General features: G+C 35.0%; 1 protein-coding gene across 25 annotated transcripts in view; it reads right to left on the bottom strand.

Annotated features, from left to right (window-relative positions):
• Positions 1-227: 227 nt before the first annotated feature.
• Positions 228-19,448, bottom strand: part of BTRC (beta-transducin repeat containing E3 ubiquitin protein ligase) — a 170,873-nt gene continuing 151,652 nt past the window's right edge. For 16 of the 25 annotated variants that reach the window (XM_087932840.1, XM_087932844.1, XM_087932848.1 and 13 more), the window contains 4 exons: positions 17,685-17,795; positions 14,223-14,301; positions 9,110-9,303; positions 228-4,571 (listed from right to left, as the gene is read on the bottom strand). In XM_087932840.1, the coding sequence (XP_087788966.1) occupies positions 9,142-9,303; positions 14,223-14,301; positions 17,685-17,795 (352 nt within the window). In that variant the 3' untranslated portion in view covers positions 228-4,571; positions 9,110-9,141. Of the gene's footprint in view, positions 4,572-9,109; positions 9,304-12,059; positions 12,126-14,222; positions 14,302-17,684; positions 17,796-19,448 lie in introns of those variants that run through there. The other 9 variants (XM_026701156.2, XM_026701153.2, XM_087932856.1 and 6 more) reach the window with 2 other exon arrangements.

Raw genomic sequence — 19,448 nt, 5'->3', positions numbered from 1 at the left:
GATATCTTCCAAACTAATGATATGATATTTCAGTGAAATATCTTGTAAGATCCATTTAGTCAAATATTTTCTGTTTTAGAGAACACGCCATCTCTACTTTTTCCGGACAGTGTAATAGGTTACCATAATATTAATAAACAACCTATTCAAGGGGGATGCTGTTGCAGGTCAGCATTTGGGAAACAGACTTTTCATTTAAAATTCCAGAAATAAAAACACTTAGAAGGTTCACAGCTTAATCTTGTCTTTATATTCTTTTTCTGATGAGTTAATTAAAAAAAAACATTTGTTATCATGACTCTAGCTCAAGTGAACATTAGTACACAAACTACACATCACCAAAACATAATCACAAAAATTCCAAAGCACTCACCAGTTCTAGAAACTAAAGAACAAAGAGCAGTGTTACAAATAAGACCATATCTTTGCTTGTTAATCACCTGTGTATGGATTTTTTGCATTTCCTGCAGTTGCAATAAACATATATTGGTCTTCAAGATGTTTATTTTCAAATGGGAACAAGTTATTACAGACATTGCCATGATCCCGTTTTACCAGATTTGGAAGTAGCATTATCTATTTCTTTGTGCTATGAAAAATAAAATACAATTGACAATTACAGTTTTGGAGCGACGATACTAAAAAAAAGTTTCCTATTATATTCTGTTTTGTGGATTAACAGCAATTTCCCTTTCCCTTAGTTAAATTAGCCAAACCAATAGATAAGGATTGTCAGGGCTATACTTTTAAAAATATGAGGAGCATACATTACCTGTTTCCTATTTAGACAAATGAGAAGTTTGTAGACCTCATTTTAATGAATGTATAATTAAAAGCATGCAAAATGCTTTGATCAAAGAGCTTTAGTTTCTACAATCCACCTTCATGATTCTTCAGTTTTATTTTTCTGATGCAGCTCCTCACAGTCATAATAGTTTCACTATGTCTCACTCAACATTTAATGTTATCCTAAATCCTGAATATATATGCAAATAAAGATTAAGTTTGGATTCATTAGTGATTTGATTTTTTTTTCCCGTGAGCATTAAATGTGCTTTTTATCCATGTAAGTCAACCTACGAATCACATGTACCTTTTCAAGAAAAGCTCTCTAATATTCTATGTAGATATTTCTGCACCTAGAAATGTGACTGTACCGGACAATTTGCGGGCGTTCCAGAAAAAGCATCATAAAATATTACATAGCACGGACAATTATAAGGTTTATCAAAGGTCCCATTTCTGAGCTATCTGGTACCGCTGAAAGGCCACTAAATAATTGTAGTTACTTGAATGAGCACTGTCACTAAAAACAGAAGAGTTACAGTCCAATTACATTTTGTAAAACTAGGCAATCTCTTTGATATGTGACTTCACTGAAAAACAAAACTGCTACGAAGTCTTAAAAGGCTACGGCTTTGAAAGCAGACAGGAACACCAACAGAAAATTTCCCTATGGTGCTCTATAAAGGATGAGTTGCATCTAAGCTTTATTCCAGTAGGCATGATATAAATCAGGAGGAAGCAAAAATTATTTTATCAGAGATGCTGCTTCCTGAATACACATTCTAGACATTTGAACCTAGTTTGAGTCAGTATGAAGGGGACAATTGTGCTTTCGTTACTATGGTTGGTTCACTTTCAGCTAGATATATAAGGTCCATGTCAGAAAAATGAAGGTTGAGGGTTACCTCGATATAATGTCAAGAATAACTCTTTGGAAGATTTTCTATTTCAGGAAAATAATAATTTGATTATTTAGGAAGGGAAAGAAAAAAACAATTATGTATAGCTTTCAATGTTAAAAAAATGTTTTCAAAAAAATTAAATAGTTTTTAAAGATTTTCCCAAACCACAAGAGCAGCAAGAAATTACACACAGACCATTATTTTTCTTGTTGATGCTGTTACTAGATGCATTAGAATTTCACTCAAGAAAGAGTAAAATCCCCAAAAATTTAATTTTGGGAAGTGTGAAATCCCGCTACACAAACAGGCCCCAAAAGATTCTTATCTGTGGGACCAGAAAAGAGGAATACAGAAGATGTTTTTTCCTTAGTCTCTTATTTAATCAAAATAGATTTTGTTAACTGCATAATGGGGTGCTTTTCCTATTCTAATGTAATAAACATACATAAATTCTTAATATAATTTTTAAAATGCTCAGCTTCCCTGATGATGGAACAGTGAAAATGGCTCAACATTATTACAAGGGATTCCTTTATTCAGCTGTGTCCTTAATTGAACAGTTTTGTTTTAAATAAACAACTGCAAGTATTAGAAACACTAATTTTTATAGTAAGAATTTTTCTTATGGCTAAAATTTAGTTGTGCTCTAGTTTGCTTCCACTGTGAATTCACAATTCCAAGGTAGTATTCATTCCAAAACAAAATTCACTTTATATATGTGAGAATTCCACATTCAATCAATTCATTTAATGTTTTGAAGAGAAAAAGAAAAAAAACAAGGTGGAATATTTAGAGCCAATGAACAACAAAGCCTTAGTAAAGAGCTGTAGATTGAACAGGAAGTTTCTTTCAAGTACATGCAGGGTGAAGTTGAAAGGAAAGCCTTCCTTTTGTGGCCACTTTCACTGCAATGAATGATTTAGCATTACTCTACCCAAATAGCTCAGTTTCAGCCTTTTCCTTGAAATGGAGACTTTCTCTATGCAAACATATTTTATACATCAAGATTATCTGGCCAGTATTTGGTTTGTTCAGAAACAAACAGCACTAAAATTTTTGGGGAAAATGGCAGGAAGGAACAGGACTGAATATACAAGCAAAGTTGCACTAGCCACCTCTCACCCTATTTAAAACTCCACCAGGGAGCAGGGGGAAATAATCACACATGAAAACGAACACGGAGAGCCTTCAGGAGAGATTGTTTTGAATCAGTGCCTCCCAACCACAGCAACTTTATATGTGGACTTCAACTCCCGGAATTCCTCAGCAGGTCCACAAATTTTAAAGTTGTGGAGGTTGAGAAATGCTGTTCTAAAGATGAGAACAATCTCCTGATATTCTGTTCTGCATGTCGCACACATGGCCAAAGCTGTAGGCCTTGTATTTAGGAGAACAGTGATTAATGATTAGAGGGTAATAGTAAGTTTCTAACCATAACTCAATTCTTTCTTCTCCTCTTCCTATAGGAAGTAATATGTAGTAGCAAAAAGATATGAACTAAAACAAAAATGTTCTAGGTACACTTGCATATTGGATTAGCATTATTTTTCCCAAGGAAACCAATGTCTCAGGCTATATTTCCTTACTGATAGGGGTCTGGATAATAGATCATATATGGGATGAACAAACATAGAGACAGAACCAGCCACACAAATATTCTATGTTCCCATCAATGTATGATCCACTGAGATTGCTACTAGGAATTGTACTAATTGCAATGACTACTCTAGCAACATAAACATTTTGTTTTCTGGAATTTCACACTTAAAAACAAACCTTTGCCAACTGAATTAAGCTTGTATCATCTGATATCCCCAGTTGGTGATGATGATTGCCTAATGGCCTTATCATGGGATTACTTAGAAATACAGAACAAGTTTATTTTTATCTCTAAATCTGCACAAAACAGATTTTCCCACTATTTCCTCTTCTTACATAAACTGGCCTTCCAGCTTAAAGGCTGAAATGTGGAGTCATGACATCAATTATTTTATTAGTTCCTTTCCGATTAGGTGGGAGAATAAAAAAAGTGCTGGTTCATCCACAAATGATTCAACTAGGTTTGTAGGAAGAATAAGATTTTTTTTTTGCAAGGATTTATTTAATATAGTTGTAGGAAAAAGGTAGGAAGCTATAAGTGGGTAGACAACCCTGTAGTTTCTGTAACTTTTTGTAATATACCTTCCTTAAATATGGTATCCATCAAAACAAGGAAACTGATGATCAATAAACCTCTCCACTTATGCAATATTAGACCTAAAAAATAAAGCTTACATTTTCATTTACTAGCATCTCCCAGACTAACATTTCATACAGATAAATAAATGCAAAGGTATTAATTGAAATCGTTTTAAACTCCCATTATGACCACTTAACTAGTTTCCGGCCACCTGGGCCTTCATTTGGCATTAACCTGGCAATTCTTTACAGTCCAAGGCCATCTTACAGTGAAAGAGAGGGACCATTTGTATAAGTCTCAAAAGTTAGAGGTATCAGCCCGCTGTTCCTCTCTTACTTGCTCATCAAAAGGGATCTCCCAGTTGAATGAATGATGGTAACGATTTTTCTGCTTAAGAGCAAAGCAAGAAATTCTGACATGTTAAATATATTTATAGGAAGTCAGCACGGGGGATAAGAATTGTTGAGGGGATTCACTGTGAAGAGGGAAAGTGTGCACATCAGTCATTCAGGAAAGATAAAACAAAACTTTGATATAGCAGCACCCAAGCAGTCAGCTGTGCTGAGAAGAACTTGCTGGAGATCAACTGCATGAGAACTTGGTTCCAAAAGCATCTGAGAGCCTCTGTCTCTTCAGCAATATCTGTTTCGAGGATACATCTTTTATCCTGGCATTGGCAGATCATTTAAGTATTGCAGCTCAGTCTGAGGAAAAGAAAGACAAGGAAATAATTATTTGTCACTTATAACTTTGTAACTAGAACTTAATTTACATGCTTTACAAATCAGAGAGGACTATATCATTAATTTTATTTGAATGAACATTTATATTTCTTTTGTACATTTGTCATATTAATCATGATATATGTAATGGATGAACAGCTCTACAGAATTGAAAAAATACATTTTGGGGGGTTCTGAGTAGTTCCGGCTTTCTGCATTATATGTAATGCCTAAAATATAGGCATTAAGCAATATGTGTAATGCCTGAAACCTTTACATAACCTAAAATAAAAATCATGCGTACAGTTGAACTTGCATGAAATGAATGTAGATACAGTTCTGTGAATGAGATACAATTGTGGAGTATGGAATACAACACAATGTACATGGAATACAACACTTTTGGATTCTAATTGTTAGTGATTTTTGAGCAGAATAGATTTCTGAGGAGAAAAAGACTGATTAACCCACAACATAAATTAATGTATCAATAATTAAGAAAAGAATTAGAAAAGACACCATCAGCTTGTACTGCATTTATTCAACCTCTCTGTTGCAGTCAGAATGACAGGCTGAGGCCTGCAGATCCACTTCAAATAAAGGCTGTATACATATACATAGGTTTAATAGAGACCATAAGTGATTGCTTTGGATAACTGATTATTAGACTCCATTCTTCCATCTCCGAACATTTGAAAGTCGTAAGAGTGTATAAGTTATTCTTCATCACAATCTCTGTGATTCACACAAGACAGATAAGTAATAAGCTTTTTACCCAAAAAGGCACACTTCTATTCCAACCAATTGCTCATTTCGTGGTGGGGGGAGAGGGAAGGAAGTGCCAAACTGACACCTCAAAATAGGTGTCCAATTTGAGAAGGAAGGAAACACCTAGTGGTAAAATGCAACAACGTATCAGAGGCAGCTCACCACAGCCCACAAGACAAAGTTGAATGATTTTGCATGTGAATGTGATGCCGATTAGAAATCCTGCCTCAACAATAAACATAAAAGGCATGAAGCCACTGGCTTGAAGGCCTTTCCATCATACCCATCATCATCAAGTTCCATACTAGAATAAAACTGGACGGGATGAAAAAATCAAACATTTGAACAACCTTTAAAGAAACATCTCATAGTGGAGTATGTGGAAAATGACACCTCCTTGTAGAAGTGGCTACAAGGTTAACTCTGGGAGAAGAGTGGGAGGAGATAGGAAGAAATCTAGAATATATTCAAGGAAACAATTAATGCCTTTATAGTTACAAAATGTAAGAATCATTAACATTATAGTTTTTTGAATTTCTATGGTTTCTATGCTGCTTTCATAATCTAGTGATGTTTGGGAGCTCAGTCTCTGTGATGCTCCCAAGTGGACACTGAGGGTTCAGATGTTAAGTTAGGTTACCTTTCCGTGTGTGAATTAGGGTATGGTGCGCACAGCGACAATGGAATTCTGCTTAGATCCCAAGGAGGAAGAAAGCAAACCAAGGATGAGGGAATGATATAAGGGCACAAGCCATAAAGCATCTTCATCAAGACAAAGGAAAGAAAACAGTAGAAGGGGATAAAACAAAAGCATCTGACCAACAGAATTAAAAGTGATGAACTAGAACTGATGCTGGCCCTCATGGAATTCCCAGTATTCTGACTGTTCTGGGCTGCAAACATTTCTATGTTTGCCTGTTCCCACAGTGAAGCAAGACGACAATAACAGTTGGGTGCAGATGCTAGTCATGAGATAGCAGGTGACTGACTCAATGAATCTGTTAAAATATCCTGCCCAGAAGATGAGCTGTGATGAGAAACATTTTGATTCTAAATTTGAACCTACAACTGGGTGAGGGATTTCCTAATGGCCTATTTATTCAGGTACCATGTAACTGAATGTAACTTGTTTAATGTAATTTGCACTGTCTGGTGTCTGTGGAAAGGCTCCAACATCTTGCACACTGCCAGGAGCTATAGAAGGTTGACATAAGAGTTTCTGCATTTTGGGTATCTGCACTCCCTGGGTCTGAATAAAGCAACAGTGAGCTACCAAACCACAGCAGGCATTGGTAGTTTAGTATATGCACTCGTGGTAAAAAGGACACGTCCATTACTAAGTTATGTCAATCTACCCTCCTATGGAGCCATGAATATTGGTTGGAATGGTAAGTATTTACAAGAAAAAAGGACATTGTTAAACTCTTCCAAGAAAAAGCAACATGGGTTGCTCAGCAGGAGAAAAACACTGCCAGTTTCATTGGTAATTGTGCATCTAAAACTATGGCCGACACTATCACCCTTCATCAGCATGCCTGGCTCTACTCCACAGGTCTCATGCAGAAAGCAAAGGCATGCATTAAAGACATGCTGTTTGACAGAGAAGGACTCTTAGTAGTAAAACTGACACTATCCTCAATTAGATTTAAAAACTGGCTTGCTGTTTAGTGCACAGGCCTGGTTCTCAACAAGTGGGGGGTCATTAAAGGACGATATGCAGGGTACTTTCTAAAGGAGCCAGTGAGAGGCTTCCATGCTTTTAGCTAAAATCTGAGGTTTATGATGTGTTGATATACTGAGACGAAAAGGGTGCACTTGCATCAGTTTTGATCCTTGGATTGAATTGCTTCCTATCAGTCCAAAAATTCCATAAGGTTTCTCATGGATCCATTCCTATTTTTCACCAATGGGTTTAAAGGATACCTATTTCATTTTTCATCATATTCTGAGTTTTAAAGTGAAGACACAAACTTACTGGCTTTCCTTTGGATTAGGTATTGCCCTCCCCCATAGTCCTCTAAATCTATAGCTATCATAATAGCTCATTTCAGATTCTCTGGAATAAAATATTATCTTTACTTGAATCATTTTTTGTTGTTCCTGACATATACTGGCACCGTCTTTTAAGTGTGTAGGTATAGACTATCCAATGTTACCATAGAAAATTATTATTCTCTGTGTTAGATGCTTCAGATCACCTGGCACCTGGCCTATTGCATTTCTTCCATACCATTGCTCAGACGTATGACTCTGATTAAATAAGATATCTGTGGATAGTCTCAAAGGGAGGAACTTTTATATATAAAATATAAAGCTATAAAAGCTATAGAAGATAGACATACCAATTTCTGCTCTTTGGTTGTCCATACTGATCAGAAAGTGGCTACAATCTTGGATAACTACAGTTGAAAGCCAGGTATAATGGGGGAACTTATCTTGCCAACATGAGTCATAAAGAACATTTAAGTATTCGGGGTCTGGAGTATGATGGTCTGAGTCAAGCCTAACATCTTGGAACCAAGAAAGCATGCTACAACATGCTTCTACATTGCAGAATGGTTACAGAGGCATGACTGAGAGTTAAGACAGATGGAATGTTTCCACTTTAATCTCCCTTTCTGGGGCACTCTATCACAGACCTTGTGTTCTTACGGTCACATATACCTTGGTTGCCAGTTTACATCCAAGGTTATAGGACAAATCACCATGAATGATGTACCTTACCTTTCTGTTTTGAACCCCAGAGCTATTTAAAATCTGCTTTTTAGAGCTGTACTGAGGAACTTCTCTTGCCATTAACTCCCTAGGATTTCTATGGGTTACCAAGAGACATCTCTTGGTATTAACTGAAGAACTCTATGAGTTACCTCAGTGAGGCTATATACACTGACATTAATCAATGCAATAACTGATAGCCTAAACTTCTGGCCTGCTTGAATGCGATGGGCAGCATAGTTTCTGATGAATCAACTGTGGTATCAGCTACATTTCACAGAAATGCCTTTAAGAGGGAAGAGGTGTTTCTGCAGGCTTGCCCTAAAACACAACATGCTTTTGCTGAAACAGATTAGGCAAATGAAGCTCTTCCCTGTGACTGATAATCTAAATTTGCAAAATACTGCACAAATGGTCATTCATATAAGATTAAAGTACATTTAAGTTGAAGTAGGCAGTTCCTCAGTTTAGAACTGCCTATTTTGTTATTGCTATAATGTTTGAAAGAGTAGGGATGGCCCCAGAGGTAGCTATATTAAAGGTGATCAGAATTCCCTACAAAATCCTTGGTTGTACATATATGGAAATCAGAGTAATTACAGTGAAAAGAATCGCATATACGCTGTATACAGATTTTAGTGTATGGAACTTGGTGTCCAATCCAAATAATCTGTACAACAATCTTCTTTTAATACCCTTAGGTTCTTGATCTGAGACATATCCCCTCCCACTATCCCTATAAATTCCAATTGAGAACTTTTGCTATGAAAAGGATTATTATGGCACACAAGGATATTACATTATCTGTTGATCAACCGTCTGGATAGATTTTTCTTAGTCAAAAATTTCAATGAGAAATGGGATGGCTGGTTGGAAAAAGTGGTTAATAGGTTGCCCATAGTCATCTTAGAGAGTTCCGGAATGCTCTCATTTCAGGAATTAAATCCTTAAGATGCTGTAAACTACATGGCTATTTATATTCCTGGCCTTCCCATTACACAACCTGATGCCAACTCTTAGAGTTGGTTTGTCTTTACCTGTGCAACTGTAATCTAGAGTATAGTACCATTTATCTGGATATGTAAGTATACGTTCTGGATGGGGAACAGTTCGATTCCGCTTGCATTGCTGGATCATTCAGGAAGTCCCAGATAAGGATCGTATCATCATGTGAGCTGCTGACAATTTGAAATTCATCAAACTGGAGTCGAAAAACTCTGCCAGAATGTTCCTAGATAGAGGAAAGACAACCCAAAGTTAAACTTTTATAGTTATTGGATAAAAATAAAATGTATTTTGTAATTATTCTAAATTTCTAGAGGAAGTAGATCTTTGAAAAATAGTTTCCCTACTGTTAATAGGTTGCCCAAATTGTGGTTCACAACTTGATTACTTACATTGCCACATTTCAGGGACTGAAAATTCTGAAATTAGAAGCTGTGTTGCTTGGACTTTTAGGGCTGTGCACATCTTTAAAAATAATTTACAAGATCATTTCAGATCTTGCATGAGCCCAAACTCATTAGATTAGCATGAAATTTAGAATAGCTTCCTTAAAGCATTGCTTTTGAGGCTCTTGTTGCAGCCTAAAAAAAAGGAGGGTGCTTTAATGAATAGCAGAGAGACGTTGCATTCATGAGAAACCCAAAAAAATTCTTACAAATCATTTTCAAAGTCTGAATAGCCAAAGTAATAACGGCATAGTACTTATTTGCTTATCTAGCATTTACTAGTACCTTGAGGTATAATTGAATCAGTGTTCTTATTTACAGAACAGATTTTCAAGGCATGGATTAAGGAGCAAGTTAAAAATACGTTGGCAATCTAAGCCCACTGTAAATGTGGGTATATATTCCATGCATGTGCAAAACAATGTCCATTTGGGCTATTAAAGCCCCAGCTAGTTCAGTACAAAACAAACTTTGTATTTCATATATTTTGATTCAAGCACCAAATGAGCTCCTTTGGTTTAAGTACCAAATAAAATGGAACAACTTTGGATGAAATAATTTTGAATGCCCTGTTCTTTTTTTTGCTGATCTGCCCTTTGATTTCCCCAGTTTGAGGCAGTATAGCAGAAGACCTATCATGTCTCTCCTACTATTGCCTTAAGCTAAGTGATGGAGTTTGGAGATAAAAAGCAGGTATTTGTGGACCACATAGTACAGGGAGGAAGCCATTTTACATCTGACTGTGATTGGAGAAAGATACTGCTTTCAAAGAGGAAATTACTGTGAGGGATTATTGGATTCATGCTGGAGTCGTGGTGACTGATGATATATTAAATATAACTGATTGCTTGCCTTTAAGACACACTATAGTCTGAATCACTTTTAGTCAGTTTGTCCTTTATAAATTCAGTTTTGCAATTTGTATGTGGATCTCTCTAACTTTTCTTTCTCCTTGTTTTCCCAAATCAATCAATGTTTGAATATAAAAGAACACTGAGTCCTCCCAAATAATATGGTTTCTTATTTGAAGGGAATTACTTAATTAGGTGTGCTCATGACACATACACTTATAAAGAAAGTTCTGGTGACTGTACTGGCCAGATGGTAGTAAAAATGCTATCACTACCCCTAAACACTCCTCCCACACCTGCCACTAACTGAAGCCTGAAAAGTGAGCTAGTGCTGGTTTTTATAAAAAATCTTATGGGGAATCCTGTCTTCACATGAGTAGATTGATATGTAGGCCTTCAAAAGCAAAAGGAATACTAGATACTAGAGACAACAGTATAATGCAAATACTAAAAGTAATACCAAATGTGTTTTTGTCCCTTTGTGAGGCTGTGCTTTTCACTCACATCTTACTCAGCAAATATTATCCATTGTAAATGCAAAAAGTACAATTAGTATAAGACATGACCTTAGGCATGTGCGCATTCTGTACATACTGTTTTTTCCTGAGATTCAGGATGCATTTATATAAGCAGTTAGTCCTCATTTTCAAACAATTCTGAACACTTTGAAGACAGCAGGACAAAAGAGAACGCGCAGCATGCACATCCTCTTTTAAGTTCATTAAGCCCTTAGTCTGCTTGTCTTTCCCCTCCCAAAGTGTTATGCTCAGCTATTTGAATATTAGATCATTTTGGAGTTTTTGAATAGCAATGCACTTGAAAAGTATTCATTCTTTTGTGAAATGTTTAGAGTATATTTAAAAATGTGTTACCACCGTATGCCGGATGGCCTGCTAAGCACACTATGCCTGCTCTTCGGCAATGCTGATGCGGTCTATGGTGGATTGTGCTGCAAAAGCATGTTTGCACTTAGTGGTTTGACCTGTTTGCTGCAATTCTTGTGTGTCTTTAGCACTTTTGTTTTGCTGAGCAAGGTAGTATGCATGACTGAATTTTTGTTCTGTTTACAATGTAAATGTGGCCACTGGGGCTGGGAGAATTCTTTTGTACTTTCCAGGGCGTGGCCCCTCTCCTGGACAGCAACACATCTTTGTTTTATTAATGTTCTCAATCCACCAGGCAGAAAGCGTAGTTCCTTTTTTATTTGTTTTTGGCAGCCAGCGGATCGCAGGCTGCCAAACCAGGTACATTTGCAAATGAACTATTGGAGTAGAAATTCATATTGATCATTTCATGCACGGTTAGATTTAGATGACAATTTAGATTAAGATGAAGTTTATCTTAAAACATTTTTGAAAATTACCTCATTTGTGTCAATGGTTGACTGGAATTCATTTTTTTCCCATAATGTCCTATTGCCCTGAAGGATGTAACTGATTTGAAAAGGGTGTATGAAAGCTTAAGGTCTCAATAATCTTTTTTTCCCTTATTATTAAGGAAAACATTGATCTAGCCTAGTAAACTTTTCTTACTTTTCTTTCAATTATTATATACCGACTAAAAAAATAATACATACATTTGAAGCTGAGTTCAAGGAAAGCACATGGCAGCATATGGAAAAAATAATTAAATTGCTTTCATAATGGGAAATTTCAGAAATATTTCATTTCCCCCCTTTTGCCAACGTTTTTGCAAGTTGGTTTGCTGGTAGCATGGAGCATGGATTGCTACATCTTATCTGTTTAGTGACTCTAGATGAAATTAAGAGAGCAAGAGGCTTGTTTCTATGACTGAAAGACTCAAAATGTATTGTTTTTTTAAAAGACAAAACACAGAATCCTTAAACTGGTTCAGGTTTTGTTCCTTTGAACTGCAGCCACAGAAAACAATCTCACAAAATGTAACAAAACATGTTTCCATTTTGCATATACTCATGCTTAGTATGTTGAGAGAACATTGTTATTCTGTTTCTGCATTCCTGCATGATTCCACAAGTCACTCTTGTTTTTTCAATATATATTATCAAAATCGTTATATCATCTGTTCTTGACTAGCAATTCATTTTCTGCTAATGTCAAAGTATTCAAAGTATTAAGAACTGAATTAGTAAGAAAGAATTTGAAGCACACCATAATAACTGTATTAACTCTTGCCGTTGCTAAAATCTTGGCCCTTTCATTGGTCTCATTCAAGAAAGCATTTGTTATATTCTTATCCAATGTACATTTTATATGGACTATTCACACTGCCTAAAATTTGAACAAGAAAATGAAAACAAATACTTTCTTCATTGGATAACACAAGTTTAATTTCAGATACTGAAGACTGTAGAACAATGGCTAAGATATTTTCCCAAATTGTGTAAACATCTAAAACTTAAACGTTTCTGCCTACCCTTCCTTGGATAAAAAGTAGGAGACAACTTTAATGAAGCAATGAAACCTTAGGGTTTGTTTACCTTAGCAGCTTAGCCATGAGCAGCAGGATTCACAATTCAGTCTCAGCTGAAGTGTGAACATAATCACTCAAGGGTAATGGATACTGACTCCCCTAGCACCTCATTTATGCTTAATGAATTCTACTCTGCTTCCCACACATTTAAGCCTCTCCGTTAGAAGACAAAACAAAGTGGCTCTTTTTTTTTTTTTTTCACTTGTCTTCATCACTTGTAGATAATGAAAATATATTTAGGCATGTTGGGCAAAAGCTACTGATTTGGTCCATGAAATTTGACTTCTGATAAAGTGGTTTACTTCTGTACAATGACTATACATTATTCTCATCAGAGGAAGAAACTTCCGAAGAAGATGGGTCAGTTGATCTCACCATGTCGTCTGTAACAAATGAACCAAACCTAAGCACAAGACCCAGGCTAGAATAATTCCCCTCTAGCCTGCGACCATCTGCCCAGGACTTGATCTAGATTATACAAACACTCATCCTAGTTGTGTGGCACTGAATTGAATTATCAAAAAGCTGAACATAGCTATTATGTTGTAAAATAGAGTATTTTATACTAGCTCAATGTAAGTGGATGGTCTTTACAGCCAAATCATTTTTGATAAGCACCAACTAAGTAAAAAAAAATAGTTACAGACTTCCAAATAAATCTATGTGGGAGTGCCACAATACTGGACGCAATTATTGCTTATATGATTGGCTATCCTTGCAACCTGATTGTGGGGATTCTTTCATTTATAGGCATTTCATTCTGGACTCCAAATTTCATTATTTCAAATTTTCTTATTTTGCTTCTGGAATTTGAATAATAATGTTCTTTGTGCGTGCCAGGTTGTGGGTAATCTCTTTTATAATTAGGCCTTAAATTGTACATAGTGCTTTTCCTCTGTTTAACTTCTCTAACTTCATTCCAGAACTACAAATATATATTTACTTTTACTACATGGAAGTCCCAAATTATGGTATGATGCCACCCTTCTACCTTAGCATTTTGTATCTTTCCCTCTTTATGCAGTGATGAATTTTCACATTAGGGCCACTGTTAGTTTATATATATAATCTCTTCTATTAAAACTTAATCAAAATAAGTGTCATCTTTATTTGTGAATTTCAATCCAATTTTTTTTTTGGAATCACTGTCTTTTGGTCCAAGCTCTAATTAATCTGGATTTAGTGAATATACTGAAAAATAACATATTAGATGGAAAGGATATAGCAATTAGTGTCAGGTTGTTTCAGTCAGTCTAATCTAAAACACTAAAGTAATTGTAGGTTTACATTACTTATTAATGCTTCTTTCCTGTTATTCACAAAATTCCATTTCATTATATATTAATAAAATTTCTATATACATCAGTATTAGAACACAGTCAGTTGAAATCTCTTACCACAAGAGTGCGTAGGCAGAGGGTTCCAGCAGGAGCACGGGGATCGAGTGCAGCTAACAGATCCCATACCTTAATTTTTCTGATAAGGAAAACAAAATAGATTCAATTTTCTTAAAAATCAAGTGTAAGCTAAAATTAACTGCCCTCAACCCAACCCAACATAATTATCTTCTGAAGGAGGGATATATACCTCAGTTAAAACAATGTCCTCAAAAGTACAAGACAGAAATTTGCCTTTCTACTCTAAATCTCCCTTCTGCCTTACATGACTTACTATGCTATCAAAAAGTAGTAATAAAGGATGCTAAAACTTAGCCTAATGACCAAGGAATAATCAAATTGTGTAGCTGCTCCATGTAATTCCTATAATTAACCATGTGCCATTAAAAAGCCTAACTAGAAGCACCTTCAGCAACAACAGAGTCAAACATAAAAAGTTAGTGGAGGGAAACGGTTAGACGAAGACCCATACTCAAGGCCCCTCTCAGTCCTAAAGATTTATTGTGTTGCTTCAAGCCAGTTCAACCTATCTTGCATGTTTTTTTTTGTCAGGAAAACTGTACTATGAGAGTACTATGCTTGCTACCTTGAGCTCCAGGAAGAAAGGCAGAAGATATAAATTTAACAAATACATAAAAGTGTGACAAATTAGAACCATTTGTGTGATGGCTCTTAGTCATGATCCGCATTTGATCATTCTCATCAAGTCACTGACTCAGATCATTACAACAACAAAGATATGAGAAATAATTTTCTTACTAAGAAACATCTGAGTTATTTTTCCTTGCTCAAAAATAGAGGGACAGACCAGGAGATATCTGTTAATTTGTTTGCCTAAGGAAATATAATATGAAATTTCTTATTTAACCTAGTTGGTTTTATATGTATAAGAAATAAAAATTAAGAGATACTAAAATAGAATAAAATAAGAATATTGGGATTGTGAGAAAACATTGACTTTTGATTATCTTGATTCTTACTCACGTAAAAACAAACTATAGCAAATTTGCACTTTTAACCCTTCTCTGAACATGGAACAGCCTCTTCCATTATTTTAATGGTATGTAAGAATATAGAGATGGTGAATTCAAAATGATCATAGACAATAACCACTTCTATTCAAGAAATAAGGGACAAAAATAAAGCTGAAAATAATACATTTCCATTTTTTTGCAAACTCAAGTTAGCTATACTATTGCATAGTACACCTGGTATGTCACCATTTCTGGTTAGTATTGATGAGAATTATGTAGATTTTAAAAGGACATGTTTTCTGTGGCGCTTTATTTATTTGTATCCCACATTTGTTAATTTTACAAATAATTCAAGGCAAAGAACATATCCAATGCACCTTGCTCCTCCTGTTTTCACTGTAATAACAACCCTGTGAGGTGAGTTGGGCTGAGAGCAACTAGCCCAAGGTCACTCAGCTGGCTTTCATGCTCAAAGTGGGACTACAACTTACAGTCTCCTGCTTTCTAGCCACTATACCTATGTTGGCATTCTATAGTAGCTTTCTGATTTGTTTGAATAAGTGTTTTGACATATAAAATTGCATGCAGTCTCTTTGACATTTTTGCCCAGGTTAGTTTCTTCCAGATAACCTGTATATTATTTTGCTGTGCATTGTAGCTCTGACTCTTCAACAGAACAGCCTTTTTGTTCTCTGGTCCAATAGTAAATACAATGTTCTAGAAACAAGAATTTTTTCATCTTTCCAAACTCATCCAAAAGTATACATGATATTAGACTTGATGGATAGCCAGTTAGAGGAAAAACATGAGATTTTGTTTTTGTATATGGTAGCAGCAGCAAGACTTTTGAATGTAAAAAGATGGAAAGGCCTACAGATTCTCTCAATAAAAGAATGGATGGTGAAGTTAATGAAATTGGCTGAAATGGTACAATTAATTATTTTTATTAAAGAAAAGACTGTCTAGTTTTGTTTCTACATAGAAATGACTTTTGGACTTTTTGCTTGAAACTGAAAGAAATGCGACATTAATTTTTGGATTTGACAAGTAAAATTGTTTATTATTATTATAGAAATAGTGTATATTATTGGATTTTAGATAAAAAAAAGTTAATGTATTTTATATTGCAAGTTTATCAAAGAAAGCTGAAAGTTATCTTTTCTTATTTTTTCTACCTTTCCTTATTCTTTGCATCTTTTTGTTCCCTATTTTTTCTCTTTTAAATTCCTTTTCGTTTTCATATTTTATTTCTTATAAAAATTCAATAAAATATACATCAAAAAGGTATATGAAAACTTCATGTAAATTAGGCTGGTCCATACCAATGGATCTAAGTTTAACAACTCAGAAAAAGAAACTTGTGTAATATGTATATAAATGCATTAGAATAGCAACAGCAATAGCACTTACGACTTACAGTATATATTGCTTCATAGTGCTTTACAACTCTTTCTAAGAGGTTTGCAGAGTCAGCATATTGTCCCCAACAATCGAGGCCCTCATTTTACCGACTTTGGAAGGATGGAAGTCTGAGTCAACCTTGAGCCGGTGAGGATCGAACCCCAATAACTCGCCACAGCCAATTCACTGTGGCTATCTTGCCATGGCTAACCTATTGTGGGACAATTCACCATGCCAATTCACCATGGGACAACTCACCGCAGGACAATTTAACAATTCAATTTAATTATTTAAAATAAATTAAAATATTTTAATTTTTGTCATTCACACACCATTTTATCTCTCCTTTTACATCCATTCTTTAATTATTGTATTCCACCATAGAATATCTATTCTTTGATATTAAGGTAACGTTGTCCTGCAGTGAGTTGTCCTGCTGAAAGTTGGCTGTGGCAAGTGGGCCATGAATTATCATAGACCTCTTGACAGTGGACAGAGTCCCCTTACAATACTGGATTCTACTCATGGAGCCATTACAGCCCAGTTAAGTTAAGAAACTATTATTTTAGAGGACAATGTCACAATGAAAAGCTGATTCTGAGTTGGGAAATTTGCAATGAAGTTGAATTTGGATTTTATAAGCAGTTTTGAAAGTAATTGTTTAATGGGCACAAAAAAATCAGCAGGAAAACATGAAATAACAGATGCAATACAGATAAAAATGATATGAATGCAAATTAGATATTTTGAGTATTTCAACAATTATATATAAACATTACTTTGTTTTTTCTTTGTGTCAATAATATGTCAATGAGAATACGAAAAAAGTTGATAAATAATAAAGTTACATTATTATAGCTAACAGTTCTGCCCAATTTGTAACATGCTTTCTTCCCATTTTTTAAATCTACGATTAAAATGAATCAAGTTGTTTTGTTTTTTGCAGTCCACATTTCAGGAAGATTATTTTTTGATGAAGTGATTTTTCGGAAGGTATTTTTAAATTTCTAGTTTTCAGGTTTTAAGTCAGTTTAGGATAAGCAAATAAGGTATTCAGGAGATATGTATCTCATCATTACATTCTCACCCATCATAGGCTCCACTGACTATCCTCTTGCTATCAAAGCGAATGCACCTCACCAGTTCCTCATGGCCTTCCAGGACCCGCAAACAGGCCCCACATTCAATGTCCCATAACCTGTTGGAACACAAGAGAAACAACCACTATATTTTTAAAACTCTATAACTGGATGACAAATTGCAAATTGAACCTGCTTAATAAACACTTCAGTGAGAGAACTTGAATATATCTAAATTTCTATTTTGTATCCAGAAAATATCAAAGTTTGCTGCAAAAGCTAATTTCTTTCATATCTAGCAATTTTAGAAACAGCTGACATGATTTAAAGTCACTATTGGAGTTGCTATTAAGACTAAATGACTGACAATACATAATTGAATCCAGATAAATTGGCTAATAGTAGTCCATATAAACTTGTGATGACATTTTCATATTAGACAATAGTATATTTTTTGTTTTAAACTTAGTTTGTCAGTGGAAAGAAACTGAAATGGGAGTTTTCTCTACAGTTGTATCTAAAATGACTAGTCTTTCTTGAAATATTCTATTGTCAACTTGGGTAAACTTTTCAGCTACTGCCAAATTGCATTGCATGTGATGATCATGTTTGGAGCTTCTTCACAAGTGTTTGAAATTGCATCTGTTATTTTATAAGTGAAACTGGAAGAAAGTAACATATTACATCAATTGCAATGGCAGATTCATAATAAAGTGAAGGTATAAAGTTCTTATGAACATGAGTATAGTGCACTTAGAATGCTTATAGTTCAGTAGTCACTATAAAACAACTAAAAATTAACTTGTTACTCATATGAAACTGGTATAACAAAATCTATAATTAGATAGTGCATACCAGTTATTTAAAAGAGAATACTAAAATTAGGGATCTGTAATTCAAGTCTATAGGACTGTTGCCCTAGGGAGCAGGTGCTATTGTACACTTTATGACCTATGGATAAAAAGACAGTTGTTATACATTTTATGATCCATGGAGTAAATTGCTATATAACTGACTGAACTAAAAGTATCTTTTTGTGAATAGTTTATTTTTAATTCATTTCTATGGTCTGAAAGTCCTTTGGAATGCAGCTTTTAAGGTTTGTAAGGTATTGGTGGGAATGTTAAGAAGCAAAAAGAATAACTGAAAGAAACTTAATTATGTAAGAGCGATATTCAGGAGATTTTTAAGCAGATGGAGTTCAGTTTTATCAGTTGAGCCTATGGAAGAGCCATCTTTTTCTTTAGTAGTCTCTCTCCCTATAAAATAGGTTTTAACGTTGTGGAAAAATGATCAAGATATTTTTTCTGACTACAGGGCCATTTTTGCCAAAAACGCATATAGGGAAACAGTTATCATATCCACTTCAACTATTCTAAATGAAACATATAAAGATAGTTTGTGATGCTAGCCAAATTTAGTGCAGTGACATAAATTCTACTAGAGTGATTATGATTTTATTAATAGCTCATGTTTGGCCCATTACCCTGCTCTTTCAAGCTAACTGAACAGGAACTGCAGTATTAAGTAACAGTGTCTAGCCATTCCTTCCTCACATTTGGCTATGGTCACTGAATTCTAGACAACTAAATTTCATTCTGCTTTTGAGATTTCAGTGTCAATTCTGTTAAAAAAGCCCTCTAGTACTTATTAAAGAAGTGTGAGGAAGTAATACAGAATACTGAAATTATACTCAAAAGGTTTACAACCCACTCTACAAACAAATGTTTGAATATTAACTCTAAGAAGCATATAGGTCAACTATGTATTCA

Source organism: Pseudonaja textilis, chromosome 4, assembly GCF_049901715.1.
Source record: "Pseudonaja textilis isolate UNSWEBS1 chromosome 4, rPseTex1.2, whole genome shotgun sequence".
Classification (NCBI taxonomy): domain Eukaryota; kingdom Metazoa; phylum Chordata; class Lepidosauria; order Squamata; family Elapidae; genus Pseudonaja; species Pseudonaja textilis.
This window is presented reverse-complemented; position numbering and strand designations above follow the sequence as displayed.